General features: G+C 46.5%; 1 protein-coding gene and 1 pseudogene across 9 annotated transcripts in view; both read left to right on the top strand.

The window, feature by feature from the left end:
- Positions 1-22,440, top strand: part of RALGAPA1 (Ral GTPase activating protein catalytic subunit alpha 1) — a 717,351-nt gene that overhangs the window by 293,673 nt on the left and 401,238 nt on the right. For all 9 annotated transcript variants that reach the window (XM_085627452.1, XM_085627453.1, XM_085627449.1 and 6 more), the window contains 3 exons: positions 636-788; positions 13,778-13,971; positions 15,484-15,582. In XM_085627452.1, the coding sequence (XP_085483578.1) occupies positions 636-788; positions 13,778-13,971; positions 15,484-15,582 (446 nt within the window). The remainder of the gene's footprint in view (positions 1-635; positions 789-13,777; positions 13,972-15,483; positions 15,583-22,440) is intronic.
- Positions 17,061-21,162, top strand: LOC146799757 (uncharacterized; annotated as a pseudogene).

Below are 22,440 nucleotides of genomic sequence, written 5' to 3'. Positions count from 1 at the left end.
CTGTTAAGATTTTGTTATTGGGTGTTGCCTAAGTGCATTTCACCATCTCACCTGCTGCATCATCGAACTGATGAATCCTGTATTACTGTCAGGGGCCTAGAAACATTTATCGTCTAATGGGTACTACGTCGCATATTTTGAGAAATACTTCATCGCCTGCCAAGGTATCATCGTATGTGTGTTGTTCCCTGTACCACCCATTGCGTGCCTTGAGCCCTAGGCAGTGTCGGTGTCTATTGTCCTAGTGAGGGTCCTAGGTCCTTTTCACTTGCTAGGGGTCAAACATGTTTCTTGCCTACTGTAACCATTATCTGACCACCTGCCTAAACATGTGGTGTCTCTTACACCGTTTCTCCCTTGTCTGAGAGTCTAAATAGTGAAGATGTCCCTCTGACTGCTCGTTGTGGGCCTGGCCGCCCAGGTATTCTGGCTCTTCCCCAGATTCTTGGTCATCTGGGGTATGTCTAGACTCAATTGTCCTCCTCATCTTTCATACACAACCCAGAGCTGTGCACACATCTGGAATGCAGCACACCACTGTCTGCTTGCCCTGGTGTCTGTGTTTGGATGTCCTCTGTGAAGTAGAAATCAGCGCTGTCCTGAGCTCTCATTAATCTTCTTCTTGTTTGTTGCAGGCTCTGAAAGTGGTTCTCCAGCGCTTTCTGCCACTGGCTCCAGATCTCACAGTGCCTCTCCAGCCACCCTCAGTGCCGATCACTTGGCCCAGAGGGATTTCCAGCTAGAGGAGAAACTGCAGACCTCTGTCTTGCAGACACCAGATGACTTGGGTAAGGACATCTCCTGTCCAGCCGTCATGGCTGGTCATACATTGTTGAGCCTTTTTTTGTGGTCTGGAGCATGTAGCCTTCTGTAATTCCTCCTTAATGTTCATCTCTTTTGTGAGTTGAAAACCAGGCTTGTCTCTCTGGGAACTTAATACAAGTCGGCAAAACTGTCCTCATCTGACGCGTAACTGCACAACACAGGAACCCTATATAATTGTGCCACAGCGACTTGTGGATTGTGAGTTCATAATGTGGCCCACCTAATACCTTTCCTCATTGTGTTTAATTCCATGCTTTTTCAGGCACTCCGCAAATGCATTTGTTTCCAGAGGAGGGACAGGCCTGGGTTTTTCTCTGGCCTGAGTGCTGCCTGTGGAACTGCAGGAGAGTTCCATGTCTTTGTGGATGAACGTGTTTACGCTCCTCCAGTAAAGAAGGGTTGGTTGATGACTTAGTTGTAATAGCAAGGTTTGTTGTTATCCTCCTAATGTCTGCACATAACTAGCTGAGGAGAAGAACACAGTCTGAGGTTTCTAAGGTCGCTTATGATGCTTTAGAGGCAAAATCGAGAGGGCTGAACGAACCTTGGTAAGCACTGCTGGGAATGTGCTGAATTCGATGTTAGCTGTTTTGTCTGTGGTCTTGCTTTTTACTTTCCGAGGAAGTATAAGAGGCTCGGGGGGTGAAATAGAAGGCTCCAGAGGAACCCTGGTGAATATTGCCGGGAAAGGAATGAATCTGAGCTAAGCTGATCAGGGTTGTCCCATGCTTTCTCTCTTTGAGAAAGGGTTTCACCCCAGGCATTGTGGGATCCGTGATGCAAACTGGCAGCTTATATCTTTCTTGGAGGGTGTCTAAGGCTGCATAGAGAGAGTCTTTTGCTTAAGAGGTTATCCCATTGCTTATGATGATGGCTTTTTTCACTTCTTGTTGGTGAAAAAAAACTGTTGCCAGAGTGTGGTTGACATTGCTGTCCAGGAAAAACAATAATTAGTGTTGTAGTTTGTCAGTGCAGGAAGCAAAAGCCATATCTGCATATAAAGTGTAAGCAATGCGAGGCACTGAATGTTCTTATGAGTATTGAAATCCAAAATAAAAAGTGCAGTATTGAGCCAGGCAAATTCTCATTCCTTAAGAGAGTGTCATAGGCAGCAAGATTTTTAGTTCAGCCTCGAGGACGTGGCTAGTAGGTGCCTTCCTAATAGGGAGGAGTGGGGAGTTACAAGATTTTGGGGCAGCTCCTGAAAAGTCTTGCATCAAAATCCAGTGTTCAGCAAACCTTGGCAGTTCCAGACACACTCCTCAGTTAAAAGTGTTGCACAAGCGTGCACTTGCTGTGCGCGTAATGTTCGTGACATGTGTTGCTGTGCATACTCCTGCCATCTAATGTTGGGCTCCGACGTGTAAAACTTTTTTGCTCAAAGAAGTCTTTCGTGTCACTCCCTTACTTGGCAGTGCGCATGGGCATCGACTCCATAGTTAGATTGTTTTCTTTTTCTGCTAGCGGGTTCTGACGTGCTTCGTCTGGACTCTGAGTCAACGCCACGTGGCGATCTTCGCCGGGTCTCTCGAGTACTCTGGTTTTTCTCAATGTTGTGATCCCCCACTGCACTTCTGCGTTGAAGGTGATCCTCTCGCCCGTACTGTGACTCTTCCCCGGTTGGGCCCTTTTCCACAAGTCTCGTGTTCACGAATGCTCTTGTGTTATCGGAAAAAACACTTTTCAGATACTGTCCACAGTGCTATTCAAAGTACCCATGGACAGACCAACCTGCCATCTGCACTGTGTGCCTATCCCAGGACAATAACAAGGCCTCCTGGCTACGCTTGCCTCGTGTATCAGTCAAAGAACATCCATAACCATTGTGACTGTCGGCTCGCACGGTGTGCTGTGGAACAGCAGCGAGATGAGGAGGACATCGACCGGGAGGACGTTGAGGATTATGTCAAAGTAGCAGCTTTCAACTCCGACCCTGATCACTGCCAGACTCTGAGAACCCAGGCCTGCAGTCAACATCGGCTTAACGCGACTCAGTGAATACCACAAGGGACTCACCACCCCTCGAGGAGCAGGGCTTCCAGCCCTCACTTGGAGTCACAGCCTCCCAGACTGCCACTGCACTCCAGCCATGGCTGGCATCGATATAAGGCTTCGGAGCCTCACAAGACCTAGCCTCCCTGTATCCCAAAAACATCTCTGGTGCCCACCAGCAGGTTAGCATTGAAGGACATTTTTTAGCCAAAACCAGCATCAGCGTCAAATGACTTCAGACCGGGAACGAATGTTGACGTCGAAAAACGACTTTGGAGCAGAAACGAGTGTGAGAAAGTGCCCTCTTTCTTGCATGTTATGCCCCCACTTTTTGCTGAATTGCTGATGTACTTTGACTGAGTGTGCCCTGGGCTCCTGCCAACCGGGTACCCAGGGCCTGTGTTCCTTCCCTAAAACTGCATTGAAGCCTAAACCCAATTGGCATCTCTGGCCACATGTCAGCCCCTGGTAAATTGTACCTTAGGTACCCAGGGCACTGTGACCAGAGAAGGCCCTCAAGGGCTGCAACACTTATTGTGCCACCCTTAGAGGCCCTGTACCCTGTCACACACACACTGCCTTTGCAGGCTGAGTGGGTGCAGAACAAAACAAAGAGACGACATGGCACCCATCCTTGTGTGCCATGCCCACAAACCACTGCCCTGGCATACCTCAGTCACCCCTCTAGCTGAGTGCCCTATGCCAGTGGTGAGGGTACAGGTGCAGGATCCCTGTACCCCTACAGTGCCCAGGTCCATTCCTGGCCCCTGTAAGTGTTGTGTTGCCATTAAGAGTATATGGTGCTGGGAGGTCGACATTACGAACTCCACAGCACCATGATGGCTGCATTGAAGACTGGGAAGTTTGGTATCAAACTTCTCAGCACATTAAACCCACACTGATGCCAGTGTGGGATTTAATGTAAAATGCACGACAGAGGGCATCTTAGAGATGCCCCCTGAAACTAACCAACGACCAGCGTCCTGACTAAGAGGCTACCTAGGCTGCTACACAGCAGACATGTTGCTGGACCCCTGGGTCGAGAGCCATTCGCTCTCGTGGGCCTGCAACAATGCACATCCTGGGGCGAGGTGCTATGCCTCCTCCCCCAGGATAGGCAGCGGAAGCTTCAAAGGCATGCCGCCTTTGTGAGCTTCTCCAGACCAATTGCTGTACTCTGCAACTGTCCCCCACCGGTTCTGACCCCTACTCTGGCGGGAAAACCAAAGTGAGGAAAGGGGGTGTGCCAGCCTCTGCCAACCCCACCCTTCAGGTGGGGGAGGCGAGGTAAAGCACAACTCCGGGCTCTCACCATCTTGAGGATGGGCAGCCCTACCGAGTCAGGACTAGGCTTCTGTCCCCCTCCCACTGTAGAGTGGCAGGATAAGGGGTGTACCCACCCCAGGGAAGGGACCCATTGGTCCCTGACCTTTACCTACCTGTAACGCCCCTAAATTTAGTATTTAGGGGCACCCTGAACCTTCCTTCCTCAGATCCCGATTCCGAAACTACAAGAAGAAAGAAGACCAGCCGTGCAGCTGATAACAAGAGGACAACACCAACAGACTTGGCCCCCGCCCTACCGGTCTGTTGACCCCCGAACCTGCTCCTGCTAAATCTCGGTGTCTCCTGTGGTCAGCAAGCTCAAAAACCCCGGAGGACCTGACTGCCTTGCTCATCTAAATACTGGGACTCCCACGAGCAGTGGTTCTGCTGAAACATCTGCCATCCTGGTGCCAACCAGGAACCGCGAATCCAGCACACTCTGCACCCGCTGAGCCCAGCCCGTGCCCGAGTGAACAAAGACCACGAGGACGTCCCCCCGGCGACTGTGAAAAAGAATCCAGCACCCAAGGACTCCCCTCGAAGCTCCTGACGACGGCTGCAGCCTCAACTCCAGGGACCCCCCAACCGCGACCAGCAGAGGGTAAGATTTCCCGACACCTAGAGACACCCCGGCGCCCCACTGCCCCCTGTGCCCAACTCCTGGGTGTCTACCCAACTTACAGCTACCCAACTTACCCCTCAAAGTGGTGGTCGCACCTGAAGAATCTCCGTCCCCGAGCTTGCAGCCTTTGTTCGTCACGCAGATTTCCCATTGAAATCTATTGGGCGCCCGACGGCCCAAAAGCACCCTGCACCCAGCCGCCCCAGTGCCACTGGAGGTGCACCAACTGTTCTGATCTATTTCCCCACTTGCCCTGAGTAGGTGACCAGGAGCTTCGCTCCCGCAGCTGCGTGGTTTGCCTGCTAGCAGCCACCCACCAAAGGCCCCCTGCCCGCCATAGGCTAACATTGGGCCTACTCTCTCTGCACCCGGCTGCCCCTGTGCCGCTGAGGGTGTAACTACTATACCAGCCTGACCCTGGGAGACCCCTGAGTCTTGCCCCAGAACCTTAAATCTGCCAGTCGAGTACTTACCTGAAAGCCGATTACTTGCATTTTCTCCCATAGGGTAACATTGACTGGTTTTCACTTAGAAATTCTTCCAAGTGTTGAGTTTTGAAACTTTAAAATATTCACTAAAAATCTTCCGATCAACGAAAACGAAATTACTCACCTGTTACCAGGAGAGACCCCAATGCTGGACCTAGGTACCCAGCACTGACCAGAAAAAGTAATTACAACTGTGATCTTCCGATAACCTAACTTTCCTCCATAGGATAACATTGCCTGGTTTTTGCCAGAAATTCTTCTATGTCGATTTTTGCAACTTACAAATATTCCTTAAAAATCGCCTGAATAACAAAATCGATTTCCTTCAACTGCTTTCAGGAAACGCACCAGTGCTGAATCCAGGATCAACTTTGTGTTGCATATTGCAACCCCTGTATCTATTGCATTCAAAAGTCTACGGCTCATTGAAAGTATTCAACTGTAGCATCTCATCCTGAGAAAGTATTTTTATACCGACCTGTGGTTCTAAAACAAATCAACAATATATATATTTTTATATACAAAACAATTGGCCTAGAGTTCAGTTCTTGGTGTGTGTATTCATTTGCTGACTGAGTGTGTACATCAAGTGCTTTACACTGTCCTCTGATACTGCCTTACTGCTCGACCACGCTACCACTTTAGAGAGTAAGGTTATATCTAACTTTAGCCTCTGCCAAACCTCTGGGGACTGTGGACTCTGTGCACACTGAACCTTACTTTGGTGCAGTATATACAGAGCCAGTTTCTTACAACAAGCGTAAACTTTCAAATCGACTTTGAGGCCCAAACAGACACTGGAGCCCATTCAACCATCCGAGGCAGACTCCGATAGCCAGGAACTCCCTATCCTTCAGTGCCTTTAGGAGGAACTGGACTCCGGGCAGTGACGCCTTTTTAACCATTTATTTATTTATGGAGTTTTATATAGTGTGAACATGACCCATCCGGGTTTCCGAGCCATCTACAACTATCAATCAAGTCATAAATAATGGGAAAAGAGAAACACAAATGACAATCAGTGAAGAAATAATCATGGAGATATATTTCTTTCTTTATTGGGAAGGAGTTGTTGAGATATATATAAAATCATTAAGCATATCCGTTCCCAGATCCACGGGAGTCCACCCATCACTAGCCAAGCTGAAGCAGGATCAAGACTTCTAGCGAAGGAAGCTCTGCAACAAGAGCTTTTTTGCTTCTTTGTTGAAGTAGGCAGTCGAGGGGCTTGTCCTGATCTCAGGTGGTAAAGTGTTGCAAGGCTGGAGAAGGAACGGTTTTAGGTCTTCTTGTTTTTGAACCTCTGTGGTTTCAGTAGTCGGGCATCAGTGTTTCTTAAGGAGCGACTGTCCCTGGATAGCTCAAGTTTTTGGGCCAAGTAAAAAGAAGTATTATTGTGGAGGGCTTTGTGCGTCATGCATTCAATTTCCAATTGGATTCTAGCTTTGTACGGAAGTCATTTTAGATGTTTTAGATATGGAGTGATGTGGTTGATTCTCCTGGAACTTGCTAGGAGTCTGGCAGCTGAGTTTAGTAAGGCCTGTAACTGTGCCAACTTTACTTTGGCTGGGCCAACAGGAGTGGCACTCCCGTAATCTAATCTGGCGATGACTAGAGATTATACTTGTAGGAAAGTAGCCCAGTTTGACATGGTCACCCCCTTTTTTGCATGGTAAATTATGTAATTTCGACTGGAAGTGCAATGGGTGCCTGCTTAACAGGTCCCTAGTGCCAGACCTCTTTCCCAAAACAGACGATGCTCCCCAGGCCTCAGATTGGCAACTGCCTCCCAATCTCGCTGAACCTCTCAGCTGCCTTGGACACAATTGACCATCTCACCCTCATATCGAAGTTTTGAAGGTAATTGTCTGGGAACTTCCTTCTGTGGTTCTGCTCTGGCCTTTTCACCTAACATAAGTTCATTCACATTGACACCTCCAGTTCCCCAAAAGTTCCCTATTATCCCAGGTGTCCCTGGTGGATTGCATTTTGTCCACTGTCATTTTAGCCTCAATATCTAGCCCCATACAGAATGAACATCCCCCTATGTGCTGATGATGTATATCTCTGCTGCTCCGCTGCAGACAACTAAAGCTGCACGCTGCCTGTTCCTCATCCAGATCCTACCAGAAGGTCAACTCTGCCGTAACACAATTCCTGTTACTTGCCAAGAAATAGTCCGGATCTGCCCTAATATGTAGCTTGAAAGCATCAAGCCACATTAAAAGTCCACCTCATCCATCCTGGACATTGACCCCACCCTCACGGAACACATTGCCTGAACACAAAGACGAAGAAGCAGGGATATCGATCATCCCGGGTGTGTCTTCAAAGATGAGAACCTCTTCTAGATTCAACAGCAGTAGAAGGGTTCTGATCCATGTAAACAGACTGGAACTCAGAGGAGTAACTCTGGTTCTGAAAGGATTCGTGCTCAGGATTCATGATTCAACAGATGTCCGTGCTAGCACTGAATGAGGTAACATAAAGACTGTATACTCCGTCACTGGTGGGACTTGACTGCAAGATAAACTCAAACCTCTGTGGATTTGGACTCCAAAGATATGCTTTCATATGGAGCAAATCACTACGAAAACTCTACTCGTGGTGTTCTGGGAAGAGCCAGAGCGAGTGTCTTCAAGTAATGGAGAGATCCAGATGTTGGTTTGTTTGTGAAGTAAGAAAACGGTGGCTCTCTGAGCGTCATACCCAGGTTCTAAGACCCTGAGAAGCTGTTTTGATCTCGAAGCCAAAGACATTGATTTAACTTTATTTTCTTTGGACACACATGCAAGGCGTTCCAGAACCTTGAGACATATCGTATGCCTTTCATAGTCTTGGCCCCATTTTGCCATGCTAATGACAGCCCCTTTGTCGTCTTCACTTCACGGCTAATATTTTTGTACGCCACCGCAATCCAACGTCAATGAACTTTAAAGCTGCTTCCTATCCATATGCCAATACTGAAAGAAGTGAGGAGGCCCTCCAGAATTGAAAGATTCAGAATTTTAATGTTTAAGAAAAGGTCCAGCCTGCTGAGATGCCGTGGCGATGCTGTGCTAACAGCATCTTGACTTTTGTTCTATGCATGTTTGTCAGATCTTGCTGCAGTAAGAAATTATCCTTCTTAATGTTTTTGTCGTTCTTGTAATCAGAAACTTCTCCATTAGGAGACAAATCCTGCTTTAAATGTAAGCGATTGAATAAAGTCTAGTCCTGCTCTATTCAAGAGCCTTGAAGATATTTCTTCTAATCTCATAAACGCATCTTTCCTCTCACCAGTGAAATCAGATTTCCATTTGCATCAGGCAGTTCATTTATTTGTTTTTTTCTACTCCTATTTTACCAGCAAAGCAATCTCTGTACACTTTACGTGTTAAATGAACGTTGAAGCTCTACATACATAAACTATAGATATTCAGTAATGCACACAACCTTTTATTTATTAGGCTGGTCTGCCTGTAAAGGCTCCTGCACCAAAGTGAATGAGAGATGGATAGTGTTTTGCATCCATTTCAATGTCTAAAACACTTACAAACACCTCCTAGCGCGGAGCCTTGAATCCGATCTAATAATAGGAAGATTACAAACCAAATATATTAGTTTATGCTAGCTTTACTGAGCTGTGGTATGCAACCAACAATAATAAATTCTTGTTTCCAATATGGTGATTTTTACCACACGTCTGCTACTTCCGTGCTGTAAATAATACGTGGCGCTATTACCCGTATAAATGAAATTCAATTTTCCATCCTTGTACGGTTGAAAGGCGGGGTCGACATTGCTGAGATTCAAACTCCTCGCAGATCCACAACAAGGGGCTGATCTAGACTTTAAAAAAAATAAAAAATTATTTGCACTTCTAGAGCGCACGGTTACCCAGGGGGGTACTGACGCTAAGTACTGGTTACCTGGGTAAACTGAATGCAAGCTACTGAGAGAAGAGCCATGTCTTCAAGCCCTTACGAAAGGAGAGGAGATCCGAGGCATTTCTGAGCTGAAAAGGAAGCTCGTTCCAAGCTCTGGAGGCACAGAAAATTAAACTTCTACCTCCCCAATTAGTTTTTTTAAATGCGGCGACTTGCACTTGTTTGGCACTAGTAGACCGTAACATTCTGCCCGGAACATACCATTGGAGTTTGCGTCTAAGGAACTCTGGACCAATTCCATTGACGGCCTTAAAGACAATGCATAGTGCCTTAAAGCGTGTTCTTAGCTTTACTGGGAGCCAGTGTAATTTTTTTAAGTTCTCCCTTCACAGAGACTAACTTCGGTGTTCCCGACAGCATTCTGGCCGCCGCGTTCTGGACTAATTGTAGCCTGTTCATATGTTATTTTTGAACATTGAGATATAGGCTATTACAATAGTCCAGGCGTGGGATTATAAGGGCCGTCACCACTGTTTTGAGATTGCTCTCAGTAAGGAAGATCTTAATTTTTCTTATTATTCTGAGAACCATGAAGCAGGCTGAGATCACCGCACTTACTTGGTCCCCCATGGCAAGTTTATTGTCCACCAATATTCCAAGGTTTTTGGCCTTTCTTGTGGGAACTGGACACAGACCAAGATCCTCAGGCCACCACTCCGGTGTCCACACCCGAGGATTATTGCCAAATTTTATGACCTCGGTCTTGGTGGAATTAAGTTTTAAACGATCGAGATAGCACTCATACAGTCATGGAATCGGTCCCCAGCCTCCTTTTCAGCTCCCTCCGTCAGCGACAACACAATTTTTGTGTTGTCCGCGTAAGAGGTGAGCTGGAAGCCAAAGGACCTAATAACTCCAGCCAATGGTGCCACATATATATTAAAAAGCGTTGGGCTAAGGGATGAGCCCTGTGGCACTCCGCAAGGGAGTGAGGAGGGTTCAGAGGTATTGCCATCTAGATCTACGGTTTGCGACCTATCTGATAAGAAAGATTGTAAAAGTTTCCAGGCGAGATCTTTTACACCGATCTCCGACAGCCGGTCCATCAATAGTTTGTGATGGACCGTGTCAAAGGCCGCAGACAAATCCAGTAGAATCCGTACGGCATTTCCTCCCCCGTCAACGGCCTCTCTGATTTCCTCCGTGGGTTTTAGCAGAGCCAACTCAGTGCGATGATCAGCTCTGAACCCGCATTGTGACGAATCCAGAGAGTTGTTGAGATGAAGGAAAGCTCTGAGTTGGTTTTTCATTTCCTATCATGATCTTTGGGGTCCAGAGTGTGCTTCTTCAACAAAGGAAGAACAGAATCTTTTTTTCCAAATTTTGAGAAATGTGCCAGATGAAAAGACTGCATACAACAAAGGGGTGAGTGCCCTTCCAAATACTTCAGGGATTTGTTTATTAATCCAGACAGGGCATGGGTCATTAGGAGCCCCAGATTGCATCGAGTTCAGAACCTTGAGCGTATCTGATGTCTCCAGGGGTGAGAAATGGTCAAGTGTCAATGAGGAGCCAGACTTGTCCACTCCCTCCGTTTAAGAACCGGTCTGATCCCTTTCTTCATGTTGATGAGTGAAGAGAAAATTATTTCTATTTTATGTCTAAACAAATCCGCAATTTTATTGCAGAATTCAGGATAACCTTGGCTCTTAGAAGTAGTCGGGGTAGACAATTTTGTAATAGTTTTGAAAAGTTCTTTTGAGTTGGATTTAGCGAAAGCTATTTGAGTTGAAAAGAACTCTTTTTTTTTTTTTAGCTTCCAGAAGCGTGTGCTTGTATGTAGTAATACAAATTTTTTATCTTTCTTTATCCGCTTCAGCATAGTGTTTACACCATGCCCTCTCTGATTGCTTACAAACCAATTTTTTGGCTTTAAGTTCGTCAGAATACCAAGGAGCTGCGGGTGAAGCTCGTTTGGGAATCCACTTTTTTTCTGGGAGCTAACTGATCACAAGTATTGATTAACCATTTGTCATAAGCAGCCATGGCCTCTTCCACATGCGACGGGGGGTGGCGCAGTGATCTCATAAGGTAGTTTTAAAATTTCTTAATATCCAGTTTTCCCCAAGCTCTGGTTACGATCTCCTGGGCCTGTTTGGTGTTGAGTGAGTGGGCCGAGTGGCTGTTCACACTGAATGGCACAATGATCAGACCACGAGATCTGTAGAACTGAAACGCCGGCCAAATCATTATTATTAGAATATATACCATCCAAGGTACGTCCTTTTTCATGAGTTGGAGCCTTCACCAGTTGTCTGAGGCCTCCAGCACCATGATTTGTTCCAACCGATTAGTATCTGGATCACAAAGGTTTTCTAAATGAAAGTTAAAATCGCCCAGTACCGAGTAGGACTCTAGGCACAGCCCTTCTTCAAGTAAGGTGCCCACTGTATCCAGGAACCATCTTTTGGATCCCGGTGGGCGATATAGTAATATGCCTTTGAAGGTTCTGCAATTAACTGAATAAATGTTGAAAGCTAGAGCCTCGCATGTCGTGTTGGAGGCAGAGACAAAATTGGGTTCCACTGACTCATGATAAATGACTGCAAGCCCGCCCCCCTTTTTAATCGGCCGGTCTAGCGTATAACAATGGAACCCAGGGGGGGTTGCCTTAACTAGATCTGGTCCAGAGGCATGGTCAGTCCATGCTTCTGTAATAAAGGCTAGTTTCATCTTGCATTCCTCCAGCAAAAGAGCGCACCGTACTATGCTTCGCTAACGATTTAGCGTTGAGTAGCATACACTTTAAAGGACCTACATCAGTATGATAGGTCTTTTTGTCTAGCATAACACCAGGACCGTGAGATGGCAGATCCAGAATATATGGGAGTCGTTGTCGGCAGCTGACACAAAAGGAGCTCTTTGTGCCATTATTAACTGCATTAAGGGGCGTCTGGGGACAGCATGGTTTACCAGGGTTCAATCTGTGCATCTCCTCATTAGTATAGCGCGTGATAATCCGTGATAAACGGCCAGGGGGACTGGCCCTGCGCCCGGCCAGTGCACGGACGGGCGCGCGCTTCAGCGTGCGTGTTAAATAGGCCAGCGTCTCAACCACTAGACCGCTACCCGGTAAAGTGGTGAATCAGCGGTTCGATCTCCTCCCTCCTTCCAATTCCCCCGGTCAGTGCAAAAAACAATCTGTGCAAATACAAGCAGCTAAATTAGTTTAAAAGGGTAACACAATTTTAAAAGGCTTTAAAACAAGTTTTCATTCAATTTTAGAGATGGCCTCACCTGGCGAGCATTGCACACAGCTTCGCACAGGGAACCAGACTTCAGAGTAACCGCACTCTGAATCTAGAGATGTCTGCCGACCCACAGACATCTCTTACATTGGCAGGAACCTCTGTCATGGCAGTTCCTGCCAGTGTATTGAAAGCATGCTGCACGGCTCCTTCAGCATCTTGGTGCCATCTGGCACACTTTCAATATCCTTTTTTCATTTTTAAAAACAAAATTCCATGCAGGATTTTCTTTTAGAAAAAAAACAAAAAAACAATGAGCCCCCAACGCCATGGGAGTTTTTCCCATGACAGGGGGGGTCATCAACATGCTTTTACTTTCACTGAAAGACACATTTTGGATGGCAGTTTGTGAAATAAATCCTGGCCATTTGTTCGCCCACTCTAAATGAGGTGGACGGACAAATGGCCAAACCTCAGAGGAGCCTTACTCTGTTGGGCTGTTGGAGTATGTCAGTGGTGGAGCCGGAGTAGTCTCCGTCACTGACATACTTAAGTTCCACCGACTCTAAATGAGGCGGACAGAACTTCAGTATAAAGGAGACGACACTCTGTCGCTGCTGTGAAGGAATATCTTCTCCCCCAAACTCTAATTCAGGGCCATAGTTGACTGACCAGGGTTTTACTGAGCTGTCCTGCTGATGCAAACCACTACTTTGAGGCCAGTCCATAATTTCGCCAAATTTTAGAACCTAGATTTGCATGCGCAACTGCATGAACAGAAAGTTCAGACTGCCCTTAAGAGCCCAACTTCACTTTGTCAGTGCTTGAGAGCGGCGACCATTAAAGAGGCAGTTTCTGATTGTCTGTACGCCCTGTTTTTTGATGGGAGAAGGAAAAAAATTTTTGCAAATGATTTGTAGTTTGTTTTTAATGGGATTTAAAAAATGTTGGTACTATGGTTGGGTCTCTACCTAATTGCAGTCTAACTTCCTCATCTCAGTCTATTACTACTTATCTTGTTCTCTTGCACTTTTAAAACTTTTTTCTCACCACCCCAGCCCGTAATCCTGACTTTTTACCTTCTATTAACACCACATTCTTACATTGTCCACCCACCACTTTGTTGTCTCTTTCGGAGTCATTTCATTTCCACTTCACCTCATTAAGGTTTAACAACTCCCTCATGGGCTCTTACCACCTCAGCAAATTATATTTCTATAGTCGGACATTCTCGTACCAACGCAGTTTGTTGCTGTTCCACTCCATGGAATGCTCCAGTCACCTCCTGCCATTCTCATTCCACATTAAGGCATTTGTTTATCACCTCACAATGATGACTTCATCCTCATTACATTCTCCCACCTTCTCTATGTATCTGACCTTCTCTTTTTCTTTCCCCTCTTATAGAGACCAGTGACTTCCAGTTGGAGTGTTGTAGTGTGATGGCGGGGGGCAGCCTCACCGGCTGGCACGCTGATGTCTCCACCGTTATGTGGCGGAGGATGCTTGGAATCTTGGGAGATGTAAATAACATTGCCAACCCAGAGATCCACGCACAGGTGTTTGATTACTTGTGTGAGCTGTGGCAAAATCTGGCAAAGGTGAGTCAACAGCAGATCTCCAAAACATGCAAGTGGTGCATTCTGTAGAACAGGCTGGGGCACAGTACGCTCACACTAGGGTAGGCAGCTTGGTGGCCACTCAACAGGGAGGGAGCCTAGAGCTCTTTCACCAGGGATGAAGTCATCTCACTAAAGACGGGCTCGAAAGCCTCTGGTGGTGAAGTGGGCCAGGAAGTGTAAACACTTAATGGTCTGCACGTGCGCCACATCTCAGTACTTTGTAACTTTCAGACCATAGGAAAAAAAACAATATTCACATGGTAGCCCTGGTGCACCGTTGGGGTCAAATCGCCACGAGGGAGACGGGAGCATTGCAGACGATCATAGACAGTGAGTTTGCGCGCAAATCCGTCTTTTGACGGAGAGGAAGAATGTAATGCGCAGACAGAAGAAATTCTATAACGAATAAAAGTAAGCAACCAGCAGTATTGTAGAGACAAAATCTAGATGTTTGGAACCCAAATGCATTGAGGATGGTGACGGGTGCATGGCCAGGGACCTGGCAGCTAATGGCAGAGCTTAGTGAAGGTACCAGAGGTTTTCTGGCGAGTTTGGTGGGCAGGTTACTCTCTTGAAATGTGCCTGCTACCTTAGCACAAGTGCCATGGACTGTAGTACACTTGTAACATGCAGACCACGCGTGTCTAATGGCGTTGACCGCAGACCTTGTCTTCAGAACTGTAAATATGGTCATCTGTGAGCGTTGAGGTTCTTCTGACCAGTAGCTCAGGGTATCTGTTTAGGGTGCTTCAACCTTGAACTGTCACCTTTTGCTCCCAAACAGTTTAGTTCGAGGGACATTAGTCCCTCTTCTCACCAGTGTCAGAAATTCAACACAGCAGGAATTTTCTTGACCTAATGTAAAAAGGCAACTTCGTTTTGACTCTTCAGAATTAATGAAGGCACTATGTTCTTGTCTGATTGAGGATGCGTTGTATGGAGTGATCGGTCGAAACAGTGTTCGAGGCATGTGAGCTGTAGATTACATTCTGTGTATAGCTATCCATCTGGTGTTGGGTCCGGATGTTTGCACTTTGTTTTTCTTTCAACATCCTTTCTTGTTTCAAAATGCGAACATACCTGTTGCTGCCTCTCTTATGTCACCCATGTGCTACCCCTGTCCTTGTGACAATGCCTGTTCATGTCACCCTACGTGTTGCCCCGACTATGCAATTCTTTCCACCAATGGTTGTCACTCATTCTGTACATATGGACATTGCAGCATGTAAAATTATTATTGCCCCTAGTGTCTTCGCATGCCTTTCTGCCAGCGGTGTCCTCCGTGATTCTACGTAAATAATGAATTGGGTGTCGTGTGGGTATAGTAGGTCAACTCTGTTAGAGGGACACAGCGGTCTATGCTCTGCGATGATTTGACATACATAGTTCCCTCTCCTGATGCACTTGATCTACAGATCTCTGCCCTACCCACAAACCTTGAACCCCTAAGATTGGCGGCCATTTTATAACTTATTTTTCATTTTGTTGCAGATCCGGGATAATCTTGGAATATCCCTGGACAACCAAACGTCTCCACCACCCCCGGTGCTCATTCCACCCCTGCGCATCCTGACACCATGGCTATTCCAGGTAAGAGCAAGTCGAAAGAAGGTGATGTAACTTGGGATCTGTCTTGAAGACCTGTCCCTTCAGAGTGTCAATCAGTGACCCTGAACCCCTGCATCACGGTTTGGTGTGCCTGTATCAGTTCTGTGCAGCATCAGAAGGCCTTGCCTCCACCAATGCATTATAGGAAAGGCCTGCTTCTTTTCCTGCCTCTTTCTATCGATTATATCAAATCGCGATATCAGTTGGTGCATTAACTGAACCTGCGGTGTCATTTTTGTGCATTATCTGTGCCGCTGCCTCTGCAACCCAGTGCCCTGACTCTGCTGGTGAATTGAGCATCATCTGAATACCCCGCCGCATTGTTTTCTTTACCCCCACGTTTCCCTATTTCTCTGTATTATTTTAACCTGCTGCCTTTTTTCTGCATTACCTTAACGTCCTGCCTCTCGTGATGTTTGGTGATTGTCATGAACTATGAACAGCCCACGTGTTCATGGAATCCTGCCGCACCTTCACAAAGAGAGAAGAGGTCCTTTTTATTTAAAAAACAATCTCCTATTAGTTTGAAGACGAATTCAAGTTATTTAGTGCTGGATGTTATGTTTCTGATTTTTCATTTTATTTACTTACCCGTTTTCGCAAAAGGCTCTTGGTGCAGCGGAGGGATTCTTCATATCAGTGCTGAAAGATGTAAGAGTCGGATAATATCTGATATGACTAAATAGGTTTTAAGATTTTCATTTTATTATAGAGGCATGTATGTATTTGCTTCCTAAACCGTAGGAGATTTTCTTTTCTACTCCCTGGGAGGCCAGGAGAGCTTTCTGCAGCCCATCAAAAATGCTCTGTCTACCTACGTTACTGTTCTTGATCTGCGAACCAGTTGAAGGTGTGTTAGGAAGAGATTTTTAGGCAGTAGGTTTGGGTGATTGTTGTTTATTGCTTTGCGGACTGTAGCCAGGGCTTTAAACTTAATTCTGGCTCAAATGTGGGGACAGTGTAAAGATGCAGGGGCTGAGACCTGGATTGTGGTACTCACTCTAGCATCCGCATTTTGTACCAGTTGGAGGCGGCGTAGATGTTTCAGGCAAAGCTAGAAAGAGTGTAAATGGTATAGCATGATCTGAATAGGCGCACCCACAGTGGGGATACAAAGAGTTTTGTAGGCGTAAGGAAGGATTCTTGTAAGAGTTCACAATTAAACAGAATATAGCAACAACTTTGGAAATCTGTGGGGTGGAGGTAAGCTTGGAGTCTAACTTGTTGTTTAGACTCCAGACCTCTTTAGTTGGAACTGGTGTGGAGCCCACAGTGGGTTAGGAGGCAGCAGGAGAAGATGATGTTAAGACAATCTGTCTTACAAGGACTTTTGTTAAAATGAATCCAAATCCAGAATGAAATAAAATGTAGTTTTATTGTCAGCACGGCACAATAGGTCCATCCATGTACAGCTCCTGGTGCAACTGGGCAACAGCAAAGAACCCTGTAGATCAACAGCCATGCAGAACATGGAGTGCGGTAAGAAAATAAACAGGGCGCAGCAGGGTGATGTAAGAAAGATGGGAAAGAGAGAGGAAAGGAAGGGAATTTCAAGCATTAAAGAGAATGTAACTCATCCCCCTCATTAATAACAAAATCAGCAAGAAGAAGAATACATGACTATAGAAAATCATTAAACTTTTTAGGCAATTGTCTCACGCGGTCAGAATCTTTGACTCTAGAAGCAACAGTTTCATTATTTTGTTCATAACATACATTTGTGGTGGAATGGTTTACTTCCCCCTGAATCATTAAACTGAGAGGTACCCTTAATTGGACATTTAGCTGATCTTTTAACATTCCAAACTTTTCCGTCCTGGGTAATGACACTGTTGCTAAAAACTTTTTTATCTGGATGGCTTTTTCAAATCTGTTGGAACCTTTATTTATTAACCCTGGTTTAAGAATTCTGACCCAATCACCAACCTGAAATATGTGTGCTCTAGTATTCCATTTGTTATTATACCATTCCGCCGTTTTGTTTCATTTGAACCCTTTTTGCTGTTTCGTGCACACGTTCTTTATCAGTAAATTTAGTTTGACATTTATTCCTGAACCACCATGGACACACGCTGGATGCCGGGTCTCTCCCTTTGATGAGTTTAAAAGGACTGACTTCCGTCGTGGAATGGGGTGTGATGCGATAAACCCACAAACCTTCTCTTAAAGCACTCATCCAACCAGCACCCAACTTAAAGGAATCTGTAACAAAGCTCTTGAGAACCCTATTAAAGCGCTCCACATGTCCATTTTCATGTGGTTCGTAAAGAGATGTACGTTTATGCTTGATTCCACACTTTCAGAAAATTCGCCATTTCCACAGATGTCAACTGTATTCCATTATCTGTAACTAAAATGGAAGGACAGCCTTCACGTGCAAACACTTCCTTAAAAAACAAATAACCGAAGTCGTTGCAGCATTGGAAACAAATGTAACCTCTGGCCATTTAGAATGATAATCTATTATGACCAAGGCGAAACGTGAACTCTCCAGAAAAAAATTAAATGGACCTGAAATATCCAAAGCAATTTTTTGCCACGGTTCTTCAGGCCATTTGACAACTTTCACTGGAGGAGCGTGCAAATTTAACATTTTCTCACTTGATACACATTCATTGCGTTCTCTAACAAAGTGATCTATGAACTTATCCATGCCTGGCCACCAAAAAAAACTTCTGACCAACCTTTTCATAAACGAGATACCAGAGTGAGTTTTATGAGCTATATTAAGTATGATATCTTGCATACCTGTTGGAGGAATACACTTTCCCGATTTGAATAACAAACTTCCTTCTAATTCTAGTTCTCCTGAGATATTAAAGAAAGGTAATAAATCCGGCCTTACCATATTTTTCCTTGGCCAACCTTCTGACACAAACCTCTTTAATTCACACCACCTGTCATCCAGTTGCTCACAGTTGCGCCAACAATCTTCTGTGATTTCTTGGAATTGTACAGGAACATAATCATTAATGGTAACAATGAAATCACGTTCTTTGGTAGCGCTCACTTTACCATGGTCACGAGGTAACCGAGATAGAAAATCAGCTGTCACATTTCTTTTTCCTGGGACATATTCTGTTTTAAAATTAGATGTTCGAGGCATATGAGCTGCAGATCACACACTGAGGATAAGATCGCCATCTGGTGTTGGGCTCGGATGATTGCAGGTTGTTGTTGTCTTCGGAAGAAGCCTTTGGTCACGAGGTTGGTGACTCCTCCCCTGGACAACAGTGCGCATGGGCATCCACTTCATTGTCAGATTGTTTTTTTCCGCCATTGGGTTCGGATGAACTTTTTTCCGCTCCAGCAGAAAACTTCTAGCAATCGATTTAACTCCTTAATCTTCATTCCATCGACGTCGAAATCAACTCGGACCGGTTCCGGAAGCAGCTGATGGACAGGACACCCTTCAAAAAATGCCCCCAGTGTGGAGCGAAGTTCCCCCACAGTGACCACCACGAGGTTTGTAACCTCTGCCTGTCGCTGGAACACAACGAGTCCACCTGTCCAGCTTGTGCCGCTTTCCGTTCGAAGAAGACCCTCCGGGACCGAAGAGCTCGACGCCATATTATGGCCAAACCAGCTCCAGAACCGGAGGACATCTTTGCTCAAGATGTTCCCGAAGATGACACCGAAGATCTCGAGATCGTGTCCGAGGCCGACGATTCCGATGACCTCATCACTCCAGGGCAGCGTGTGAGTACCACCCCCCCTGCCCCTGCCCCATCCAAAAAAGTATTGGTCAAGACTCCGCCAGCTGGGCCCAGTCGCGACCGAAAATCCTCTTCAGAAGCCCCGCCCTCGGGCCCGGCTCCGAAGACATCTAAGCCTGTAGGTGGCTCGGGCTCGAGCAAACCTCATCTGATTGTGCCTTTAACACCCTCGGCACCGAAAAAACCACTATCGGCACCGAAACAGGCTTCAAGACCGAAATCTCCTTCGGCACCGAAACGTTCCTCGGCACCGAAGTCTCCACCGGCGCCGAAACGTTCTTCGACATCGATGCCTAAAAGTCCCTCGGCACCGAAACATACATCGGCACCGAAAACTCCATCGGCTCCGAAAAATCCATCGGACCCGAAACATCCTTCGGCACCGAAAACATCATCGGCACCGAAAACTACGTCCACACCGAAAAAAGCTCATAAAGACCCGAAGCGGACGTCGCCGCCACCACCTTCGGAGCCAGATGAACTTTTTCGACCAGATCCTACTCAAAAGCGGATCTACATCAATCCTGACACTGGACATGTGACTGCCGTCCCATATAAAAAGCGGAAGCTGGACATTACACCTCCTCCAGCTCCCATACGGAAAAAGGACTGTGTCACTTCACCACTTCGTCCTTCCTCTCCTGTATTACCTTCTAACCCGTCCCCCCCTCCTCCTCCTGCTTCTCCTTTACCTTTACCTTTACCATCTCCCTATCATTCACCTCCTCCACAGGATGATAATGATGACTTAGGGGGAGGGGCGGACCCTGATTTATTTAATGATCCTGTTGATCCAAACGACCCTTTTACATTTCCAGACACAGCACCAGTAGATGACTGGTCTTATCCAATGCCTGACATGCCTGACCCTACTACCTACCCCTCCAAGCCCTCCCCTCCTGATGACCATTTGGGGTTTGGCCAACTAATAAATAGGGCAGCAACATTCCATGGTGTCACTATGCACACGGACCCCCTTGAAGAGGATTTTCTCCTCGATACCTTTGAACAGTCACAAAAAACTGTTCATATACTTCCCATGATTAAAGGGGTTATAAAGCATGCCACTGACGTCTTTAAAGACCCTGTTCGAGTGAGGGTTCTCAACCCCCGCATCGAAAAAAAGTACCGACCAGCCCCGCAGGACCCTGCATACATTAAAGCCCAGCTCCCTTTAGACTCCTTGGTCGTTTCAAATGCCAGGAAGCGCGTTAACTCACAGACAACTGGAGAAACGCCCCCCCCAGACAAGGAGTCTAAGCTTTTAGAGGCCTCAGGCAAATGAGTCGCCGCACAGGCGGCGAACCACTGGCGTATTGCCAATACCCAGGCCCTGTTAGCCCGGTATGACAGGGCACATTATGACCAACTTGAGGACCTTATGCAACATCTGCCTGAACCCTTTAAGTCCCAGGCCACTGACCTCATTCAAGAAGGCAAATTAATATCTAATGCCTCCATTAAATGCGCCTTAGATGCGGCAGACACTGCTTCTAGGGCGGTCAATACTAGCGTCTTACTCAGACGACATGCCTGGCTCCGTATTTCCGGTTTTAAACCGGAGGTTCAAACCGCAATTCTGGCTCAACCTTTCAACCAAGAGCAGTTATTTGGCCCTGCAGTGGACACTGCATTAGAAAAAATGAAGAAGGATAATGAGACTGCCAAGTCTATGGGAGCACTGCAGTCTCCTCAAAACCGGGGTTCCTTTCGTCGCTCCTTTTATAGAGGAGGCTCCAAAAACACATCAACTGAGACAACGTCCACCTTTAAAAATTCTGGACAAACATCCCCTAACAGAGGTTATTTCCGGGGAGGTTATAGGGGAAACAATAACAAAGGTTGAGGGTGGGGCAACAACAACAACACCCGCACCTCCCCAGCCACCAAACAGTGACTTGCCACCACTCCCCCCAGACCATTCCACTCCGGTCGGGGGGCAACTCCAACAATTCCTACCTGTCTCGAATACCATCACTACAGACAGGTGGGTAAGACAAATTATCCAATCTGGCTACTGCCTAGAACTCCTACAATCCCCCCCAAACATACCACCCAAACAACGTCCAATGTCCTCACATCATCTCTCTCTCCTCAAACAAGAAGTTCAATCCCTGTTACAAAAACATGCGATAGAACCAGTCCCCCTTCAACATCAGGGAACCGGGGTGTATTCTCTATACTTCCTCATTCCCAAGAAGGACAAAACATTACGACCCATACTGGATCTCAGACTGCTAAACCAGTATATACATTCAGATCATTTTCATATGACCACCCTCCAACAAGTCCTCCCACTGTTACAACAGGGAGACTTCCTTGCCACATTGGACCTCAAGGACGCGTACTTTCACATCCCTATGCATCCCGCTCACAGAAAATATCTACGATTTGTGGTAGATGGGCAACACTATCAATTCACAGTTCTCCCATTCGGAGTAACAACAGCACCCAGAGTGTTCACCAAGTGCTTAACAGTCGTGGCAGCGCACCTCAGAAGACAACAGATCCATGTCTTCCCCTATCTGGACGATTGGCTCATAAAAGCCAATACTCACCAAAAATGCGTTCTCCACACTCATCGCACCATTCAAACTCTCCACAATTTGGGATTCACTATCAACTACCCCAAATCCCATCTACAACCTTCCCACTTACATCAGTATCTAGGAGCAACCATAGATACATCCAAAGCCATTGCTTATCCCAGCACTGCCAGGATAGCCAGTATACAAAATCTCATCTCTCAATTTCAAACTCATCCATCTCTTCCAGCAAGAGTGTTCATGCAGCTCCTAGGCATGATGGCGTCCTGCATCTCCATAGTCCCACACGCACGACTTCAGATGCGTCCCTTACAGGAATGTCTAGCACAACAGTGGAACCAAGCTCACGGACAACTTACCGATCTGGTGTTGGTGGACAGTCGCTCACTTCGCTCACTGAAATGGTGGAACACCATCAACCTGTCCAAAGGACGACCGTTCTTAGAGCCTCTTCCACAAGTTGTGCTAACTACCGACGCATCTCTCACAGGATGGGGAGCCCACCTCCTTCACCATACCACTCAAGGCAGATGGACCAGTCAACAGAAACTGCTCCACATCAACCACCTGGAACTCTT

The sequence above is a fragment of the Triturus cristatus genome, chromosome 9, assembly GCF_964204655.1.
Source record: "Triturus cristatus chromosome 9, aTriCri1.1, whole genome shotgun sequence".
Taxonomy (NCBI): Eukaryota; Metazoa; Chordata; class Amphibia; order Caudata; family Salamandridae; genus Triturus; species Triturus cristatus.
This window is presented reverse-complemented; position numbering and strand designations above follow the sequence as displayed.